This window comes from Scyliorhinus canicula, chromosome 17 (genome assembly GCF_902713615.1).
Source record: "Scyliorhinus canicula chromosome 17, sScyCan1.1, whole genome shotgun sequence".
Lineage (NCBI taxonomy): Eukaryota > Metazoa > Chordata > Chondrichthyes > Carcharhiniformes > Scyliorhinidae > Scyliorhinus > Scyliorhinus canicula.
In genome coordinates this window covers 123,689,466-123,710,540 of record NC_052162.1, presented here as the reverse complement: position 1 = coordinate 123,710,540, position 21,075 = coordinate 123,689,466, and the positions used below count along the sequence as shown (strand labels likewise).

At 43.9% G+C, this 21,075-nt stretch overlaps 2 protein-coding genes and 1 pseudogene across 3 annotated transcripts; 1 reads left to right on the top strand and 2 right to left on the bottom strand.

Annotated features, from left to right (window-relative positions):
- Positions 1–6,320: 6,320 nt before the first annotated feature.
- LOC119951856 (zinc finger protein 239-like) lies at positions 6,321–7,581 on the bottom strand (the record flags this gene model as incomplete). The annotated part of the gene is made up of 1 exon (XM_038775232.1): positions 6,321–7,581. A coding segment is annotated over one exon (600 nt), but the record flags the coding sequence as incomplete, so codon positions are not given.
- Positions 7,582–8,032: 451 nt separating this feature from the next.
- LOC119951587 overlaps positions 8,033–21,075 on the bottom strand; it is a 32,198-nt pseudogene continuing 19,155 nt past the window's right edge.
- LOC119951797 (gastrula zinc finger protein XlCGF8.2DB-like) lies at positions 11,803–16,607 on the top strand. Of its 2 annotated transcripts, XM_038775157.1 has the most exons (3): positions 11,803–12,302; positions 14,646–15,833; positions 15,918–16,607. In XM_038775157.1, the coding sequence occupies exons 2-3, from the start codon at positions 15,008–15,010 to the stop codon at positions 16,058–16,060; spliced, it is 969 nt and encodes a 322-aa protein (XP_038631085.1). In that variant the 5' UTR covers positions 11,803–12,302; positions 14,646–15,007; the 3' UTR covers positions 16,061–16,607. The 2 variants fall into 2 exon arrangements, with proteins under 2 accessions (XP_038631085.1, XP_038631084.1); XM_038775156.1 differs by having other exon boundaries at positions 14,646–16,607.

Here is a 21,075-nt window from a genome sequence, read left to right as displayed (position 1 = left end):
CAGGTGAAGAAGGAGCCGTGCTCCGAAAGCTCGTGTTTGAAACAAACCTGTTGGACTTTAACCTGGTGTTGTAAGACTTCTTACGAGCCTTGGATGTGACTTGGGTGACATATCCTTTTGGTAATGTGGTGACCAGAATTGTAGGCAATATTCCACGTGTGGCCTAACTAAGGTTCTGTACAGCTGCAGCATGACTTGCCAATTTTCATACTCAATGCCCCGATCAATGAAGCCAAGCATGCCGTCTGCCTCCTTAGCTGCCTTATCCACCTGCGTTGCCACTTTCAGTGATATGTTTATTGTAATTTCCCAATCTACCACAGACAACTTGCCCCTCACACCATGACAGTTTCCTTCTGCGAGAAACACCCAGATAAATTAGACGAAAGAACCATGTAACCACAACAGCCCATCTTCATGGCAACATGGCTGCTTTTGGAACGAAATATCTTCCACCGTGCAAACACCTTTTCATTCTGTGCTCCTCGTCAAACTTGGAACCAGGTAATCGCAATGAGGCTCAAAAATGGTCAGCCCACTGGAGGCAGAGGTGTTAAGACTGGCCAGTGCAGCAGAAAGAAACTCTCCAATCATCACCATTCACCAGATGTCAGAATGAACAAAATGCAGTCCTGGATGTCAGTGAGAGCAGAAACAATAACAACAGAGCCAACATCTGGAATGTATTGTGAGCTTGTTGCAGTCACAACAGGTGTGATGAATCACAAACCCCCCTCCCCTGAAGGATCTTAGGATTACAAAGTTTATTCAATTCAGGGTTACCGGTTGTTCTTGTACATTGCTGAAACTCAGTAGAAATTCAAGTTAAAACTTGTCAGGTGCAAATAAGAATTGTTTTATTTGGAGTTCATTGGTTACAACTTGAAAATTATTTAAAAGGTAGTTTGTAGACGATTTAATTTTCTTCAAAGAATCACAAGAATTATCTTCTGAGACAATCACCCGAACACAACTTTAAAAGTCAAAGTCTGAAAATGAAATATGAATACAGAACTCTTTTCTAACTCTCTTCCTTTACTTTCTCTGTCTCTCTCCTTTTCTTTCTTTCTCGCTTTCTCTCTTTTTCTCTCTGGCTCTTTTTCTTTCTCTCTCGCTTTTCCTTTCTCTCTTTTTCTTTCTCTCAAAATGGTGGCCAAATCGTCCGTGGATATACTATTTCATATCTGTCTTAAGCGATCCGATCACACCCCAATATAATCCTAATTGGTTTGGGTTAGACTCAAACACATTTGATTTGATAGCAAGCTGTCCATCTTCACGATGTAACATTACCTCCAATTGTTGCCTGCTTGTATATTTTTCATGGGATATTGTGCTTTATCAAAACCAGCAAAAACTGGTCTAATGCTGACCTACCTATTGCCACAATGGAGACCTCATGCTGACCTCACTGCTGCAACAATGGAGACCTTATGTTATCTCGTCATGCTATGAGTATAAGAATTAATCCAATTTCTGTTAAAATTACAGAGTCCCAAGAAAGATCTGACTTCCTGTACAGTTGAGGGTTCTTTAGCTGCTTTGATGGCAGCTGTTCTGTTCTGAGTAAGTTCCCTTTTGCCTTTGGAAATTTTCTGTCCCAAGTAAACAACTTCTTCCTGAGTAATTTGTGCTGTGGCAAAGCTAGCTTTGTGACCATTAGTACTGAGGTAGTTCAAGACCACCCGTAAGTCCTTTTCATGGTCATCTTTAATGAAATGAAAATCGCTTATTGTCACGAGTAGGCTTCAATGAAGTTACTGTGAAAAGCCCCTAGTCGCCACATTCCGGCGCCTGTCCGGGGAGGCTGGTACGGGAATCGAACCGTGCTGCTGGCCTGCTTTAAAAGCCAGCGATTTAGCCCGGTGAGCTAAACCAGCCCCTTTATTGATGGAGGCTAACAGAACATCATCTACATACTGAATAATGGTTGAAGGCAGATCAGGCAGTTGCCTGATGTGATTCTGCAGAGCCATGTGGTAAACAGTTGGGCTATTGTGAAAACCCTGCGGTAGTCTAGTCCATGTGTACTGTTGTTGATTGACTGTAAAAGCAAACCATGGTTGCACTTGTTTAGCTAATGGTACTGACCAGAAGCCATTTGCCATATCAATGACTGAAAACCATTGAAGGTCAGAAGTTAAAGAGTTAAAAATTGTAGACGGATCTGCCACTAAAGGAGCTTTTCTGACAATGATTTGCCTTTCTGTAGTCAATAGTAAGGCGCCATGTACCATTAGCCTTTTTCACAGGCCATACAGGGCTGTTTGATGAACTGTGAATACGCACTAAAATATCCCTTTCTTCAAGTTGTTTTATTATAGGTAGAATATGTTGAATTGACGTTTTGCTAATGGGGTATTGTTTGGTACAAGGTGGAGCTGATCCCATGAAAGTAACTGGGTCCATTTTCAAAAGACCACAATCATTTTTGTCAATTGCCCAAATTGGATGATGTTGAATTTCATCTTTTTTTATGTGTCTAATGGACCAGGTAATTTTCCCATTATTGAAATTGAGTGAAGAATTTAGTTGTGATAAGATGTCCATACCTAGAAGTGCTTGTGTTATCAGACCTACCCATATTGACGCTATCAGTTGATGTGGTCCAAATTCTAAGAGCAGTGGTTTAGTCTTCCGAAGAGGGACAGAGTCTCCTCCTGCAGCAAAAGCTTCAATTTTCTCTGAAGTTAGGGGAAAGAAAGCAGCATTCTGTTCAGTAACACAGGTAAGTTCAGCTCCAGTGTCAAATAAAAAATCGATATGAATACATTCCACTCTTAATGAAATATATAATCCATCATTTTTCTGCTGCAAAAGTGCATGTAGAGAGAAATGGAGAGAATCATCAAGAGTGGGGTCTAGTAGTTTTTTGAATTATCATACAGAGAACGTCTTTGAGCTGGAGGACAGCTGTTTAACATTTCATTCATAGCATTGTTATCATAGTGTAGATTCCTACGTGGGTACGGTTCGTCCCCATGTGGGTAAGATTCCTCCCTACATGGGTAAGATTCTTCCCCACGTGGGTAAGGTTCCTCCTTACATGGAAATGGCTGGGAGGTTTTAGAATCCCTGTACGTAAATCTGGGTCTGTCTTGTTGGTACGTTACCTTAGGTGCATCTTGTTTGTGCGCATTATGTGGTTGACCACGAGGTGGAAATGTATTGTAGTGAAAATTGTCTACTTCATTATCATCTCTCGAATCCATCTGTGGTTTAAGATAGCATTTTGGCATCCAGTGTCCTACTTTACCGCAGAAAAGACATTGTGGTATTTTTTCCTTACGTGATTTTAATGGAGCCAGGGTACATGTTTGCCCTGAATCTTGTGGTGGTGTTTTAGTCACTGCTGATGAGCTTGTCTGATTGCGTGAACCGCGATCTATCTGAATGCACCGGTCAACTATGTCTCGATATGTGCCAGTTGTGGCCCAAGATGGTAAAACCAAATTCAAGGCACCAGAAACTTCAGGTTTAACACCGGCTACAAAAGCCGTTTTTAATGGATTTAAATTGCTTGCATCCCATGTGTCAGTTTCCTCTGCGAGTGTCATTCCTGAATATTCCATCCAAGTCTGTAAAAATCTTTCCTCAAAATCCTGAATATCTTCATTACTTTTTTGAATGCAAGATGTGATCTTAGACCAATCGGTCCTCGGGGGGCGAAATGTTAATAGCCAATCCCTGATTGCTAGCCAACCAGCGTCTAAATTTTGCAAACTGTCTCCAAGGGCAAATTCCACATCAGTTCTAAGGGTTGAAATTGCACGAGTACCTAGCATGATAGTCAGAACTTATACTCCATCAAATGGGTGGAGACTGTAAATGGATTTTAATCTGTGAATTCCATTCCTTGTGGACATACCACCCTTTTTAGGATGTGGGAGATTTTTGGACCATTAGTCAATTTTTGCAGGCTCTGCTGGTTCATGAGTTCATTGATGATCAAATATGTTTCTAGAGATAGTTTCACCTTCTTCCTCTATTTTTTTGCTTCCAACTCTAACCCGTTTGCGTTTTAGAGGGGCTAGTTGAATTAATTTAGTATTACGCTTTGTAGGAACACTATCTTCGTCTGATTCATTTGGCAGAGGAATTAATTTATTCTTGACACTTGATCTCGGCTGTGCATTTGCCGATTGTGCCACTAGGTGGGGTGCTTGGGCTGCTTGTTGAGTTTGTGTTACTTCAGCTGCTGTTTGAATCTGAGCTGTGCTTTGCTTCAAACAGTCTTTTAGGATCTTGCAGCTTTCAGTGGCAGTGTTTAAATCTTTTTCTAAAACATATCTTTCTTCGATTAACTTGCAATTTTCAAATTCAATTCGCTCAATTTTTGATTGCAACCTTTGGTATCTTGTCTCCACTTCAAAAATTTGATTTTGTAATTCTGCTATTTGAATAGATAACTTCTGGAGTTTAGATGTTTTGTTTTGCAATTCTATTCCCATTTTGTCATAATGTTCAAGTTTAGATTCTGCATCTTGCAATTCTCTTTCTAAAACACATTTTTGTTCGATTAACTTGTACTTTTCAAGTTCAATTCGCTCAGATTTTGATTGCAACTTTTCGTATTTTGACTCCACTTCAAAAATTTGATTTTGTAATTCTGCTATTTGAAAAGATAACTGCTGGAGTTTAGAAGTTTTGTTTTGCAATTCTGTTCCAATTTCATCATAATGTTCAAGTTTTGCTTTTGCATCTTGCAATTCTTTTTCTAAAACACATTTTTCTTCAATTAACTTGGAATTTCCAAGTTCAGTTTGATCAGTTTTTAATTGCAACAGTTGGTATTTTGACTCTACTTCAAAAATTTGATTTTGGAACTCTATTCGAAAAGATAACTGCTGGAGTTTAGAAGTTTTGTTTTGCAATTCTGTTCTAAGTTCATCGTCCTGTTCAAATTTGGATTTTACATCTCGCAATTCTCTTTGTAAAACACATTTTTCTTCAATTAACTTGGAATTTTCAAGTTCAGTTTGCTTAGTTTTTGATTGCAGCTCTTGATATTTTGATTCCACTTCAAAAATTTGAGTTTGGAATTCTGCTAATTGAACAGATAACTGTTGGAGTTTGGCATCATCCTGTTCAAATCTGAATTTTGCATCTCGCAATTCTTTTTCTAAAACACATCTTTCATCAATTCCTTCGATTAATTTGCAATTTTCATGTTCAATTTGCTCAGTTTTTAATTGCAACTGTTGGTATTTTAACTCCACTTCAGAAATTTGATTTTGGACTTCTGCTATTTGAACAGGCAACTGCTGGAGTTCAGAGATTTTGTTGTTTTCCAAATCAGTTCTAATTTCAGCGTCAGATTCAAGTTTGGATTTTGCATCTTGCAATTCTTCAACAACTGCAATTAGTTGGTCTTTAGTGGTCCTATACTCATGATCAGTTTTATTTTAGTAATTATCTCTTGCTGTCTGCGTAATTGTCCCATAATTGCCAGGGACCATTTAACACGTTCTGCACTGTGCAATCGTGTGCATTTTCCCCATGCTCTCTTGATATTATCAAAGGACCACTGTCCTCTGGGGATAGAATACTTTGATTCAATTTTTCTTGAGGTTTCACATAGGTCAAATTGTTTACGAAAGAAAGACCCAAAATCCCCCAACATATCTTCAACGGAAACATCGGGAGTTCATTGGTTACAACTTGAAAATTATTTAAAAGGTAGTTTGTAGACAATTTGATTTTCTTCAAAGAATCACAGGAATTATCTTCTGAGACAATCACCCGAACACAACTTTAAAAGTCAAAGTCTGAAAATGAAATATGAATACAGAACTCTTTTCTAACTCTCTTCCTTTACTTTCTCTGTCTCTCCTTTTCTTTCTTTCTCGCTTTCTCTCTTTTTCTCTCTGGCTCTTTTTCTTTCTCTCTCGCTTTTTCTTTCTCTCTTTTTCTTTCTCTCAAAATGGTGGCCAAATCGTCCGTGGATATACTATTTCATATCTGTCTTAAGCGATCCGATCACACCCCAATATAATCCTAATTGGTTTGGGTTAGACTCAAACACATTTGATTTGATAGCAAGCTGTCCATCTTCACGATGTAACATTACTTCCAATTGTTGCCTGCTTGTATATTTTTCATGGGATATTGTGCTTTATCAAAACCAGCAAAAACTGGTCTAATGCTGACCTACCTATTGCCACAATGGAGACCTCATGCTGACCTCATTGCTGCAACAATGGAGACCTTATGTTATCTCGTCATGCTATGCTAGGCATAATTCCGAAAATATAATTCAAACTGTCTTTTATAAGATTGTTTCAATGAGAATGTTGGAATCAAATATATATTATATTTGATTCGATGTTTTAACTGTCCATTTATTAAAAACAAGGCAACACAGTCTAAAATGTTTCAGCTTGTATAATCATGGAATGTAATTCACCCTAATCTCAAACGGCGTGAGAATCGTGCAATCGTTCATTCTTATTCCTCGTTGCCATGGATTCAACCCTTGTCCTTGGAAAAATGTAATGATCTTATCAGGCTTCTGTGTTTTGCAAACTCATGACTGAAAGTTTGGAAATTATATAGTTTCTTTCATTTTAAATCTGGGAATTAATATTTATGCTTTAAGCAGCTTTTTACCTATATTAAGTGTATTTAAAATACCTGGCTTCTACAGTCAGAAAGAAACTCTCCAATCATCACCATTCACCAGATGTCAGAATGAACAAAATGCAGTCCTGGATGTCAGTGAGAGCAGAAACAATAACAACGGAGCCAACATCTGGAATTTGTGAACTTGTTGGAGTCACAACAGGTGCGATGAATCACAAAACCCCTCCCCACATTGAGAGCAGATGAATCGTCTCTCCCCAGAATTAACTCGCTCGTGTCTCCGGATCATTGAATGTCTCCCCTGCTCAGAGCAGGTGAATGGCTTCTTCCAAGTGTGAACTCGCTAGTGTTCCTGCAGGGTGTATGAATATCTGAATCCCTTCTCTCACTAAGAACAGGTTACGGCTTCTCCCCTATGTGAACTCGCTGGTGCGTCTGCAGGTGGGATGATTGAGTGAATCCCTTCCCACACCGAGAGCAAGTGAACGGCTTCTCCCCAGTGTGAACTCGCTGATGTATCCGCAGGTTGGATAACCGAGCGAATCCCTTTTCACACTGAAAGCAGGTGAACGGTTTCTCCCCAGTGTGAATTCGCTGGTGTTTCTGCAGGTCGGACAATTGAGTGAATCTGTTCCCACATTGAGAGCAGGTGAACGGCTTCTCCCCGGAGTGAACACGCTGGTGTGACAGCAAGCTCGATGAAGTAGTGAATCCCTTCTCACACTGAGAGCAGGTGAACGGCCTCTCCCCACTGTGAACTTGCTGGTGTTTCACCAGGCTCGATGAAGTAGTGAATCCCTTCTCACACTGAGAGCAGGTGAACGGCCTCTCCCCAGTGTGAACTCGCTGATGTATCCGCAGGTTGTCGAACCGAGTGAATCCCTTCCCACACTGAGAGCAGATGAACGGCCTTTCCCCAGTGTGAACTCGCTGATGCATCTTCAGGTTACCGAACCGAGTGAATCCCTTCCCACACTGAGAGCAGATGAATGGCCTCTCCCCGGTGTGAACTTGCTGGTGTGTCTGCAGGGCGGATAACTGAATGAATCCCTTCCCACACACAGAGCAGGTGAACGGCCTCTCCCCAGTGTGAATGCGTCGATGAGCTTCCAGCTGAGATGGAGCCCTGAATCCCTTCCCACATTCCCCACATTTCCACCGTTTCTCCAGGGTGGGGGTGTCCTCGTGTCTCTCCAGGTTTGTCGATCAGTTGAAACCTCGTCCACACACAGAACAAGTGTACAACCTCCCCACGCTGTGAATGGTGTGATGTTTTTTCAGGCTGTGTAACTAGTTAAATCTCTTTCCACAGTCAGTGCTCTGGAACACTCTCACTCAGTAGTGTGTGTGTGTCGGTGCTTTTCCAGTCACACTGATGGCTAACATTTTTTGAAGCCGACAGAAAAGACAAACATTACTCCTTCCAGATTCAATGTCCAGAAACAATAACAACAGAGCCAACATCAGGAATGCATTGTGAGCTTGTTGCAGTCACAACAGGTGCGATGAATCACAAACCCCCCTCCCTCCACATTGAGAGCAGATGAATGATCTCTCCCCAGAATTAACTCGCTAGTGTCTCCGGATCATTGAATGTCTCCCCTGTACCGAGCAGATGAATGGCTTCTTCCAGTTGTGAACTCACTAGTGTTCCTGCAGGGTGTATGGATATCTGAATCCCTTCTCTCACCAAGAACAGGTTAACGCTTTCTCCCCTGTGAACTCGCTGGTGTCTCTGCAGGTTGGATAACTGAGTGAATCCCTTCCCACACTGAGAGCAGGTGAATGGCTTCTCCCCAGTGTGAACTCGCTGGTGTATCTGCAGGTTCGATAAAGTAGTGAATCCCTTCTCACACCGAGAGCAGGTGAATGGCCTCTCCCCAGTGTGAATTCGCTGGTGTTTCCGAAGGTTCGATGAAGTAGTGAATCCCTTCTCACACTGAGAGCAGGTGAATGGCCTCTCCCCAGCGTGAAGTCTTTGATGTTTCTGCAGGCTCTTTAAAGTAGTGAATCCCTTCTCACACTGAGAGCAAGTGACCAGCCTCTCCCCAATGTGAACTTGCTGGTGTGTCCACAGGCTCGTTGAAGTAGTGAATCCCTTCTCACACTGAGAGCAGGTGAATGGCCTCTCCCCAATGTGAACTCGCTGGTGTGTCCGCAGGCTCGATGAAGTAGTGAATCCTTTCTCACACTGAGAGCAGATGAATGGCCTCTCCCCAGTGTGACTGCGCCGATGAGCTTCCAGCTGAGATGGAGCCCTGAATCTTTTCCCACAGTCCCCACATTTCCACCGTTTCTCCAGGATCCGGGTGTCGTCGTGTCTCTCCAGGTTTGTCGATCAGTTGAAGCCTCGTCCACACAAAGAACACGTGTACGGTCTCTCCCCGCTGTGAACGGTGTGATGATTTTTCAGGCTGTGTAACTGGTTAAAGCTCTTTCCACAGTCAGTGCTCTGGAACACTCTCACTCGGGCGTGTGTGTCTCAGTGCTTTTCCAGTCACACTGATGGTTAAAATCTTTTGAAGCCGACAGAAAAGACAAACATTTCTCCTTCTAGATTCAAAGGCCGATGATATTCAGTTCCAAGGTATTGAGAGACTCAGTCAGATGAGACATGAAGTTTGAGATTTCTGTCTGTAATTCCTCCTCTTCTAGTACCCTGTAAAAACAATTTACAAAAGACATCACTGTCAGTACAGGATAGAAATTCAGAACAGACAATTTTAGTTCCGAGAGAACATTCTTTCCTCTCACATTTCCTCAAAAGGTGTAAATCTCAATCCCACACACTCTCCCTCCATTTTCACTCTGCTGTATCTAATATCCACCCTCACAATTCTCCTGAAGGTGCTGATTCAGGCTGATTGACAGATCCCTGCTCACTGCTTCCTGTCCTAGGCACAGAGATCATAACAAATAGGAGCTGCAGTCGGCCATTCGGCCCGTCGAGCCTGCTTGTCTATTCTGTGGGATCATTGGCCTATCGATGTCAGCGACATTCTCTGTGTTATTGACCAGAGGTTGAGTGAGCTGACTCAATATCTGTGAGCTCATGAGGCCGAGCTGTAAAACACCATGAGGAGGCTCAATGATCCAGAGGAGAGAATCCTGAACATTGAACAAGATGCCTCGTCGGCGGATGCAAGAATTTAATCCTTCGAAAAGTGGTGTGGTGGACTCCTGGAGAACTTGGAGAACAGAGGGTCAGAGAAAGAACATGCGAGTAGTCGGCCTGCCAGAAGGTGTGGAGGGTGAGGCTCCCGTTAGGTTCGTCGAGGACCGGCTGCCACGTTTTCTCCAGCTGGATGTGAAGCCTGGGTGTTTCAAATTAGAAAGGGCATCGGATCCTGTCTTTGAGGCAGTTTCCTGGGATAGTTTTTATCCCAGGCCTGTAATCATTCACTTCTACAACTTGAAAGTTCACCAGAGGGTCCTGGAGACGGGTACGGTCAGGTGAGACCTGACTCCCACCTCACCTTACAGTGAATTATGTCGCTTTATCCTGTGACCCTGAAAATTGTATCTGACAACTCTGTCAAGTCTTTCAATAATCTGACTACTGCCTTGGTCTTCGCTAAATCAGATGGGCAGCACTGTAGCACAACTGGATAGCACTGTGGCTTCACATCGCCAGGGTCCCAAGTTCGATTCCCCACTGGGTCACTGTCTGTGCGGAGTCTATACGTTCTCCCAGTGTCTGCGCGGGTTTCCTCTGGGTGCTCCAGTTTCCTCCCACAGTCCAAAGACATGCAGGTTAGGTGGATTGGCCATGATAAATTTGCCCTTAGTGACCAAAAAAAAGTTTAGATGGGGTTATTGGGTTATGGGGATAGGGTGGAAGTGAGGGCTTAAGTGGGTTGGTGCAGACTCGATGGGCTGAATGGCCTCCTTCTGCACTGTATGTGCAAACTCCTTGAAGGGCAAAGATTGGAGCGATGATTTGCAGCTCAGACTAGCTCGAATCTGAACTCTTTCCCTCTCATGGTGTTGTCGGAATTTGATTTTTATCCTGTTGATGGAAGTTGTTATTGTGAGTGCCGATTAAATGCCTTCTTCTCCTCAAGTGTTCCAGGGACTGGTATTATCTTATCTCAGGTATGGTAGATGTGCCATATGCTTATTATCTGTTGTCTTTCTTCTATTATCCGAGCATTAATCCTGGCAGAACTGAGGGGTGCCATTGCCAAAGGGTGGCTCCACTGTGCTAAAGTGGATTGGTCACACTAAATTGGCCCTTAGTGTCCAAGCTGTTCAGGTTAGGTGGCTGAACCCGGTGCATTGATCATGGTCAAGAGAACAAGATGCGGAGTGAGCTTTAGTGAAGTGCTCTTTATGAGGCTCACTGCAGACTTGAGGGGTGAATGGCCTTCTGCGCTATGGAGTTCTATGTCATCCATGTTGTGTTATTCATTTTCATATGCGGTTAGTCTGTCATATTTTACAAACTGAATTGTTATCCTCTGTTTTTATATAATCTTACCCTCTTTTCACTTACTATTTTAACCTGTTAACTGGTTGTTCAATTGATCTGACATTTCATCTCAAGGCTCTAGTCCCTCAAAACTCTGTTCCAAATTAATTCTGCAATGTGTTGCTTGTATTTATGTTGGCAATATCTCTTGTTGTGCTCTGTGCCCATGTTCCACCATTTTTTCTGTTACTCTATTGCACTCATTGTTTAAACAATGGTTTAAAAACTAAATTAAATATCTGTCCACCTCATCCGTGAATATAGTCAATGACCCTCACACCCCACTGGTCCCTGTGGAAGAGAAATCCAGAGACTAATAACCCTCTGAGGGAAGAGATGACTGGAAATATATAACATAGCTACAGCACAATAAACAACTGGAAATAATAATAAATGTACTTTTTTACAGAACCTTAAATAATATATCTAATGTGTACCATATAACAACACAAGACATATCTCTGTCTGATATTAATTTATTGTCTCCTTAAATGTCAGCCATCTCCTGGGGAAACCAGCCCTTTAATTGTGAACATTGGGAAAGAGACCATCCTTTTAGCCAGACAACTAAATGTGTCAAGCTGAGGGAGCAAAGGATGTCAATGTCTTTAAGAGAGAGAGAGGCCTGGGCCAAGCTTTGCAGAGTCTGCACCCTCCCTGGATTCACTTCCTTTTCCATCAGTTGCTGCGAGTGACCAACCGAAGGTCAGAATGAGAAAATAAATGAAAAGGGGGAGAAAAGAAAGTGTTTTACTTACAGATGTTGGAGACAGGAGGAGGTTTCAGTCTGTGTGGGGCCCCAGGTTTCCTCATTGTCCAGCTTCCGCATTCAGACAACGAGGGAGCTGATTGGATGGAGGAAGAGAGTCCTTCCGGTTCAGCAACTCTTCCATTTGGTCAACAACTTTTCTGCGCACGCAGAGGAATCCACGGTGACGTCTTAGGGTTCCAGTGCGAAGGTCCAACCCACTTATTGTTCCCCTTCCTCCAGACAAGGTTTCCAGGCTGATGGCTCCGGCCAGTGAGAAGCCTCTCGGTGATATCCCCTCCCACCAGGCCCGGGACTGCGCATGTCCAAGAGAGAGGAGAGGCTGGGCATGTTCGAGGGAAAGCTCACCCCTGACCGCTCTGCTGAGGTGTTGACAAATAGGACGAGAGGAGTACCGGAAGGATTCTGGCCCAGCAGCCAATCCGAGCGTGGGACTAAAGAGCTTCACACAGACTGAAACCTCCTCCTGTCTCCAACATAGTGAGTAAAACACTTTCTTTTCTCCCCCTTTCCATTTCTTTTCTCATTCTGACCTTCAATTGGTCACTTGCAACAACTGAAGGGAAAGGAAGTGAATCCAGGGAGGGTGCAGACTCTGGAAATCTTGGCCCAGGTCTCTCTCTCTTAAAGACATTGACATCCTTTGTTCCCTCAGCTTGACACATTTATTTGTCTGGCTAAAAGGATGGTCTCTTTCATAATGTCCACAATCCTACTAGCCCCTGACGCTCTCAGTGCCATCACCAACGGTTCTATAGCCAGGGCAAACAGCAGTAGAGAGAGTGGCCGCCCCTGTCTCGTACCTCGGTGCAGCCTGAAATAGAACATAGAACAGTACAGCACAGAACAGGCCCTTCGGCCCTCGATGTTGTGCCGAGCAATGATCACCCTACTCAAACCCACGAATCCACCCTATACCCATAACCCAACGATACTGGTGTCTGGTATAACAACTGGACCCAGTCCACAAAACACTGTCCAAATCCAAACCGCCCCAGAACCTCCCACAAATAGTCACACTCCACTCAATCAAAGACCTTCTCTGCATCCATGGCGACCATCACCTCTACCTCTCGTCCCTCTGGAGGTATCGTGATCACATTCAGTAGCCTCCTGATATTGGCTGCCAGATGCCTCCCCTTCACAAACCCCTCTAGTCATCCCCTATCACCCCAGGGACACAATCCTCTATCCTTGAGGCCAAGACCTTAGCCAACAGTTTGGCATCTACATTTAGCAGGGAGATCAGTCTGTATGACTCACATTGTTCGTGGTCCTTTTCCCGCTTCAAAATGAGGGAGATCGAAGCCTGCGACAAGGTTGGGGGAGCACTCCCAGCTCCCTTGCCTCGTTAAAATCCCCTCCCAGCGCCGTCCCCAATACCCCTGAGAATTTCTCAGAAAATTTCATCAGGTACCCCTCCAGACCAGGGCCTTGCCCGATTGCATCACCTCCAATCCCTCTATCTATCTCTTTCTGAAACCTATTTCCTTTACTTCCTTTGGCTAAATCGCCATCTTTCTTTTTTTAAATCACTCAGTCATTTAATACTGTGTATTATAATTTGAAGAATTACCACAATTTTTAATTGAATGAAAACTCAACTACTGTATTCACTAAAGACAATCAATCTGATCTAATCTTGTGTTGACAAATAAAGTTTACCAGTGGCACAAGCTGACAAAGTTCAACTGAACTTTCCCAAAAAGCACAGACTTGACCTCTGTTATTTGGGAACTAAAAAGGGATAACGGATATCCGGGGTTTCGAATAGACACAGAGATCCTTCAGGCTTCTATCTACGGGAAAGGCGGTGAAGGGTACGAGGGGTGGTGTATGAGTACAGGGAGAAGGCGAGCAGGATGCTAGTGCAGGATGCTAGTTGAGGAAGCAGGAGACTGCAAGGGAGACCGGGAAAGTGAAGGATACTTCTACCAGCTTCCACCTGCACAGTTGGGGCCCCCAGGACCTCCACCAGCTCCCCTTCCACCTTCGGGAACTCCAACCCCTCTTAAAATCCGCCTCATTGCCTCCGCCCTGGCAGGGGGTTCCGACCCGTACAGCTTGCTATAGAAGTTCCGAAACACCCCATTCTCACCCGTCGGGTCCAAGACCATATTCCCTCCCGCATCCTACACTTTCCTGGTCTCCCTCGCAGCCTCGGGATCAATGAGCCTCTTCATGGTGTTTTACAGCTCGGCCTCATGAGCTCAGAGATATTGAGTCAGCTCACTCAGCCTCTGGTCAATAACACGGAGAATGTCGGCAATCATCATCTTCGCCACCTCCGAGAGAGCCCCGGAGAGCGCGAGGTCGAGAGACCTCCCAAGGGTCAGGCCGCCATGTTGAAAAGGCGGCTCCACCCCCACTGAATCTGCCTCTGCTCTTTTATCAACGGATTTCTTAATCTTACCTTTCCTAATCCCGATGTCTTCCAGAGACATGACAACAAATATTCAGGATAGTAGATGAGTGCCGAGCAACCAGGATAAATGACGGATTCTAGGTGAGTGGCATCAGAACCTGCGGGAAAGCAGCTACTCCTGCGCCGCATCACATGGTTCCCACCCAGACCGATTTCTGATGACCAGGGAGTCCAGGGTTATGGAAAACAGGCAGGAAAATGGAGAGAAAGCTGAGATGAGGAGGGAGTTCTTCACTCATTGTGGAGCAGGGTGAGAATGGAGGGAGAGTGTGTGGGATGGAGATTTACAGCTTTTGCGGAGTGAGAGAGGATAAAATGTTCCAGAGGAATTAAAATAGTCTGTTCTGAGTTTCTATCCTTTACTGACAATGATGTCTTTTGTAAATTGTTTTTACAAGATATTAGAAGAGGAGGAATTACAGACAGAAATCTCAAAAGTCACATCTCGATCTGCCAGAGTCGCTCGGTTCATCGGGGCCTGAATATCATCGGCCTTTGAATCGAGAAGGGAGGAGAAATGTTTGTCTGTTTTGTTCGCTTCAGACGATTTTAAACATCAGTGTGACTGGAAAAGCACTGAGACAGACACACCCGAGTGAGAGTGTTCCAGAGCACTGACTGTGGAAAGAGATTTAACCAGTTACATAGCCTGAAAAAACATCACACCATTCACAGCGGGGAGAGACCGTACACGTGTTCTGTGTGTGGTCGAGGCTTCGACTGATTGTCTGATCTGGAGAGTTACGACGAGACCCAAAACATGGAGAAACCGTGGAAATGTGAAGTCTGTGGGAAGAGATTCAGAGTCCGATCTAAGCTGGAGATTCATCGACGCAGTCACACTGGAGAGAGGCCATTTACCTGCTCTGTGTGTGGGAAGGGATTCACTGAATTATCCAGCCTGAAGTCACATGAAAGAGTTCACACTGTGGAGAAGCCGTTTACCTGCTCTCAGTGTAAGAAAGGATTTAGACATTCATCCACCCTGAAGTCACATCAGCGAATTCATACTGGGGAGAGACCGTTCACCTGCTCTCAGTGTGATAAGGGATTCACTGTGTTATCTAGCCTGAAGTCACACCAACGGGTTCACACTGGGAAAAAGCCATTCACCTGCTCTCAGTGTGGGAAGGGATTCACTCAGGTATCCAACCTGAAGACACACCAGCGGGTTCACACCGGGGAGAAGCCATTCACCTGCTCTCAGTGTGGGAAGGAATTCACTGCGTTATTTAGCCTGAAGTCACATCAGCGAATTCACACTGGGGAGAAGCCATTCACCTGCTCTCAGTGTGGGAAAGGATTTACTCAGGCACCCCACCTGCAGGCACACCAGCGAGTTCACACTGGGGAGAGACCGTTCACCTGCTCTCACTGTGGGAAGGGATTCAGAGATTTATCCACCCTGCGGACACACCAGCGAATTCACACTGGGGAGAGGCCGTTCACCTGCTCTCAGTGTGGGAAGGGATTCGCTCAGTTATCCAGCCTGAAGATACACCAGCGGGTTCACACAGGGGAGAGGCCGTTCATCTGTTCTCAGTGTGGGAAGGGATTCAGACATTCATCCACCCTGTGGAGACATGAGCGATTTCACACTGGGGAGAAGCCGTTCATCTGCTCTCAGTGTGGTAATGGATTCACTCAGTTATCCCACTTGAAGAGTCACCAGCGAATTCACACTGGGCAGAAGCCAGTCACCTGCTCTCATTGTGGGAAAGGATTCCGACATTCATCCAGCCTGCAGAGACATCAGCGAGTTCACACTGGGAGAGGCCATTCACCTGCTCCGATTAGCGGAGGCATTGAGTGATCCATCTCACCTGTGGAGACACCGGCGAGTTCCCAGAGGGGAGAGGCCGTTCATCTGCTCTCAATGTGGGAACACATTTTGTGTTTCATCGCAACTACTGAGACACCAACAAGTTCACAATTGATTGCAGGGATTGGATTCTGCTGTTGTTGTTTCTGCTCTCAATTACATTCTGAACTGCAATTTATTCATCCTGTCAATTGGTCAATATGGATGGTCGGGGTTTCTTTCTGCTGGAACGACTGGTCTCGCAACGTTTCCTCCAGTGGGCTGATGCTCTTTGAGCTTTGTTGCGAATACGTGGTTTCCAATTTCACAAGGGTCACAGAATGGAAGCATGTTGGAAGTTGGAAGATATTTAGTTCCCAATTCTGTTTGGAACCCCCTAAAGCATGCCACGTTGCCATGAAGATGGGCTATAACGGTTACATGGTTCTTTGTTTAATTGTTCTGGGTGTTTCTCAAAGAAGGAAACTGTTGAGGTATGAGGGACAGGTTGTCTGTGGGAGATTGGGAAATTGCATTAAAAGGTTAGACAATAAACAGACATCTGCCAGCATTTAAGGATTTATTACATATTTGCAACAAATACACATTCCATTCAGGAACAAAAATCCACAGGAAGAGTGATGCAGTAATTCTTCCCACCTACTGAGACAACAAAAGGTTCACAATTGATGGCAGGAGTTGGCTTGTGTTATTGTTTCTGCTCTCAGTTATATCCAGCACTGCATTTCGTTCATTTTCACAGCTGCTCAGATTTGGATTCCGTTAAGAATCAAAAATCCAACAGGAAAGGTAGCTAACAAGAAAATCTAAAGATTCCATTAGATCCAAGGAAGAGGCTCATAAAGTGGCCAAAATAGTAGCAATGCTGAGGATTGGGAATTGATTTAGAATTCAGCAAAGGAGGACCAAGAAACTAATGAAGAGAAAATAGAATATGAGAGCAAACAGGTGAGAAAAACAAAAACGACAGGAAAAGCTCCTATAGGAATGTGAAAATGAAAAGATTAGCAAAGACCAATGTGGGTCCATTCCAGGCAGAGACAGGAGAGTTTATAATGGGGAATAAGGAAATGGCAGAGAAACTAAACAATGTGTGTCTGTCTTCACGGAGGAAGATACAGAAATTGTCCCAAAAACACGAGAGAACCAAGGGGACTAGTGAGCATGAGGAACTGAAAGAGATTAGTATTCGTGAAAAAGTGGCACTGGAGAAATTAATGTGGTTCAAAGTTAATAAATCCCCAAAAGCTGATGGTCTACATCCCAGAGTGTTGAAAGAGGCGGCTGTAGAGATAGTGGATACATTGGTGATCATCTTTCAAAATTCTACAGATTCTGGAATGGTTCCTGCAGATTGGAAGGTGGAAATGTAACCCCACTATTTAAGGAGGTGCTTTCTCCAAGGGCTGGTGCAGACTCGATGGGCCGAATGGCCTCCTGAACTGTAAAATTCTATAAAATTATATGATTAGCAAAGACCAATGTGGGTCCATTCCAGGCAGAGACAGGAGAGTTTATAATGGGGAATAAGGAAATGGCAGAGAAACTAAACAATGTGTGTCTGTCTTCACAGAGGAAGATACAGAAATTGTCCCCAAAACATGAGAGAACCAAGGAATTAGTGAGCATGAGGAACTTAAAGAGATTAGTATTGGTGAGAAAGTAGCACTGGAGAAATTAATGTGGTTGAAAGTTAATAAATCCCCAGAAGCTGATGCTCTACATCCCAGAGTGTTGAAAGAGGCGGCTGGAGAGATAGTGGATACATTGGTGATCATCTTTCAAAATTCTATAGATTCTGGAATGGTTCCTGCAGATTGGAAGGTGGTAAATGTCACCCCACTATTTAAGGAGAGCGAGAGAAAACGGGGAACAACAGACCCATTAACCTGACATCAGTAGGAGGGAAAATGCTACAATCAATTATGATGGATGCAGAGCAGCACGTTGGCGCAGTGGTTAGGACTGCTGCCTCACGGCGCTGAGGTCCCAGGTTTGATCCCGGCTCCCCGTGTTTGTGTGGGTCTCACCCCCATAACCCAAAAAGATGTGCGGGTTAAGTGGATTGGCCACACAAAATTACCTCTTAATTGGAGAAAATTAATTGGGTACTCTAAATTTAAAGAAAACAATGTTATGACGAACGTGCCAACATACGGCTTAGGAGCAGGAGTAGACCATTCGGCCCCTCGAGCCTGCTACACCATTCAATAAGTTCCCGGCTGATCTGATTGTAACCTCAACTCCACATAGACAAGTTGCGAGAAGGATACAAACAGTTTGCAATGAGATATTGAGAGGTTAAGTAAGTGGACAAAAAGTTGGAAAATGGAGCATAATGTGGGAAAATGTGAAGTTCATTTTGGAAGGGAGAACAAAAGAACAGTATTATTTAAATGGAGAAAAACTGCAGAAAGCTGCAGCACAAAGGGACTCGGGGGAACTCGTGCAGGAAACACAGAAAGCTAGCAGACAGGTGCAGCAGGTAATCAGGAAGCTAATGGAATGTTGGCCCTGATTCCAAGGGGGTTGGAGTATAAGAGTCGGGAAGTCTTGCTGCAGCTTTGAACCAGAATAAAGTCTCAGAATAAAGAGGTGCCTATTAAGACTGAGATACGGAGAAATTTCTTCACTGAGGGTTCTGAGTCTTTGGAACTGAGAGCTGTGGGGACAGAGTCCTTGTCTATATTTAAGGCTGAGATAGATTCTTGATCAGCGAGAGAATCAAGCATTACAGGGAAAGGGCAGGAAAGTGGACAAGACAAATCTTGGATCAGCTGTGATTGAATGGTAGGGCAGACTCGAAGGGCTGAATGGTCAACTCCTGTTCCTATTTCTTGTGGTATTCCTGCCGACTCCCCTCCCTGATAACCTTCACCCCCTTGATGAACTGCCTTCAAAATATTCAAAGACTCTGTTTTCACCGCTCTTTGAGGAAGAGAGTTCCAAAGACTCCCAACCCTCAGAGAATAAACATCTCCTCTGCCTTAAATGGGCAAGTTATTACTTTTAAAGTGACTCCAATTTCTAGATTCTCCCACAAGAGGAAATATCCTTTCCACATCCACCCTGTCGAGGCCCCTCAGGATCTTATACAGTTCAATCAAGTCACCTAAACTCCATCGGACACAAGCCCAGCCTGTCCAATTATTCCTCATAAGACCAGCCTCCAATTCCAGGTATGAGTCCAGTAAACCTTCTCTGAACTGCTTCCAACACATTGACATCATTCCTTAAATGAGAGCAATACTGTACACAGTGCTCCAGATGTGGTCTCACCAATGTCCTGTATAACTGAAGCATAACCTCCCTACTTTTGTATTCAATTCCCCCACAATAAACAATAACATCCTATTAGCTTTCCGAATTACTTGCTATACCTGTATACTCGTCTTTTGTGATTCATACTGTTGGACACCCAGATCCCTCTGAATCTCAGAGCTCTGCAATCTCTCACCATTTAGATAATAAGCTTTTTCATTCTTCCTGCCAAAATTAACAATTTCACATTTTCCCACATTATTACCCATTTGACAGATCTTATTCCACTCATTTCAAATATACCTTTTTAACCTCCTTATGTCCTCTTCACAATTTACTTTCCTACCTATCTTTGTATCATTGGAACATAGGAACCGGAGTTGGCCATTCAGCCTGTCGAGCCTGCTCCACCATTCAATACGATCATGGCTGATCATCCACTTCAATGCCTTTGCCCCCCACACTATCCCCATATCCCTTTGTGTTATTGGTATTTAGAAATCTGTCAGTCTCTGCTTTAAACACACTCAATGACTGAGCTCCCACAGCCCTCTGGGGTGGAGAATTCCAAAGATTCACAACTTGTAGATCTCTGCAGATCAAACATCAAATTTAGTGTTGGGTGGGGTTACTGGGTTATAGGGTGGAGGTGTTGACCTTGGGTATGGTGCTCTTTCCAAGACTCGATGGGCCAAATGGCCTCCTTCTGCACTGTAAATTCTATATTAATTCTATGAAACCATTTCCCTGTTCTATCCCCGTATCCCTGTCGGTTTATTTCCCTCAAGTACCCATCCAATTTCCTTTGGGAAACATTCCATCATCTCTGCTTCTATCCCGCTCGACAGAAGTGGGTTCCAGATATTTCCCACTTTCTTCAAATGTAAATGACATTCAGAGAGCACAGGAGACCATTCTGCCCATTGTTACCCTGCTAGCTCTTTGGATTAATTATCTAATTAATTCCACGGCCCTGTAAGTTTATTTTCCTGGTTTATTTCCAAGTTTATTTTGAATCCTAACTCACAACAACTCGTTCCGTTTTAAATCTAATGGGCAGAATGGCCTCCGGTGCTCTCCGCACAGCATATTGTGAAATTATTAGATTTAAAACAGAACAAGTTGTTGTTATTTGGGATTCGCTGCCTGACAACGGTGCAGGAAGTAAATTCAACTGTAACTTTCAAAAGGGAACTTTACAGATTCTTTACATAGTCCCATCGCCCAGCAAACTTCTTTTCCTACAAGATCTGTAAAGTTTCTGTACCTTTGTCAGGCAGCGAATCCCAAATAACAACAACTCGTTCTGTTTTAAATCTAATGATTTACGATACACTGTGTTTGGATTTTCACAGGGGATTTGAAATGGAGAGAAAGACATGATTGTTGTCCAAAATCAAGACTCAGTCTTTATTCATGATTTTCGTGAGTGGGCTCAGTTTGGAGACTAATTGGTTGTTTATAATTTTTGTTTAAAACAATTCCCAATTAAGGGTCAATTTAACGTGGCCAAACCACCTACACTTCACATCGTTGGGTTGTGGGGGTGAGACCCATGCATACACAGGGAGAATGTGCAAACTCCACATGGACAGTCACCTGGGGCCGGATCGAACCTGGGTCCTCAGCACCGTGAGGCAACAGTGCTAACCACTGTGCCGCTGTGCCGCCCTGTTTAGGGACTAATTCTAAAAATTAATTACATTTCTAGCGCATCTTTCATGATCACAGGTTCTCCTAAAGCT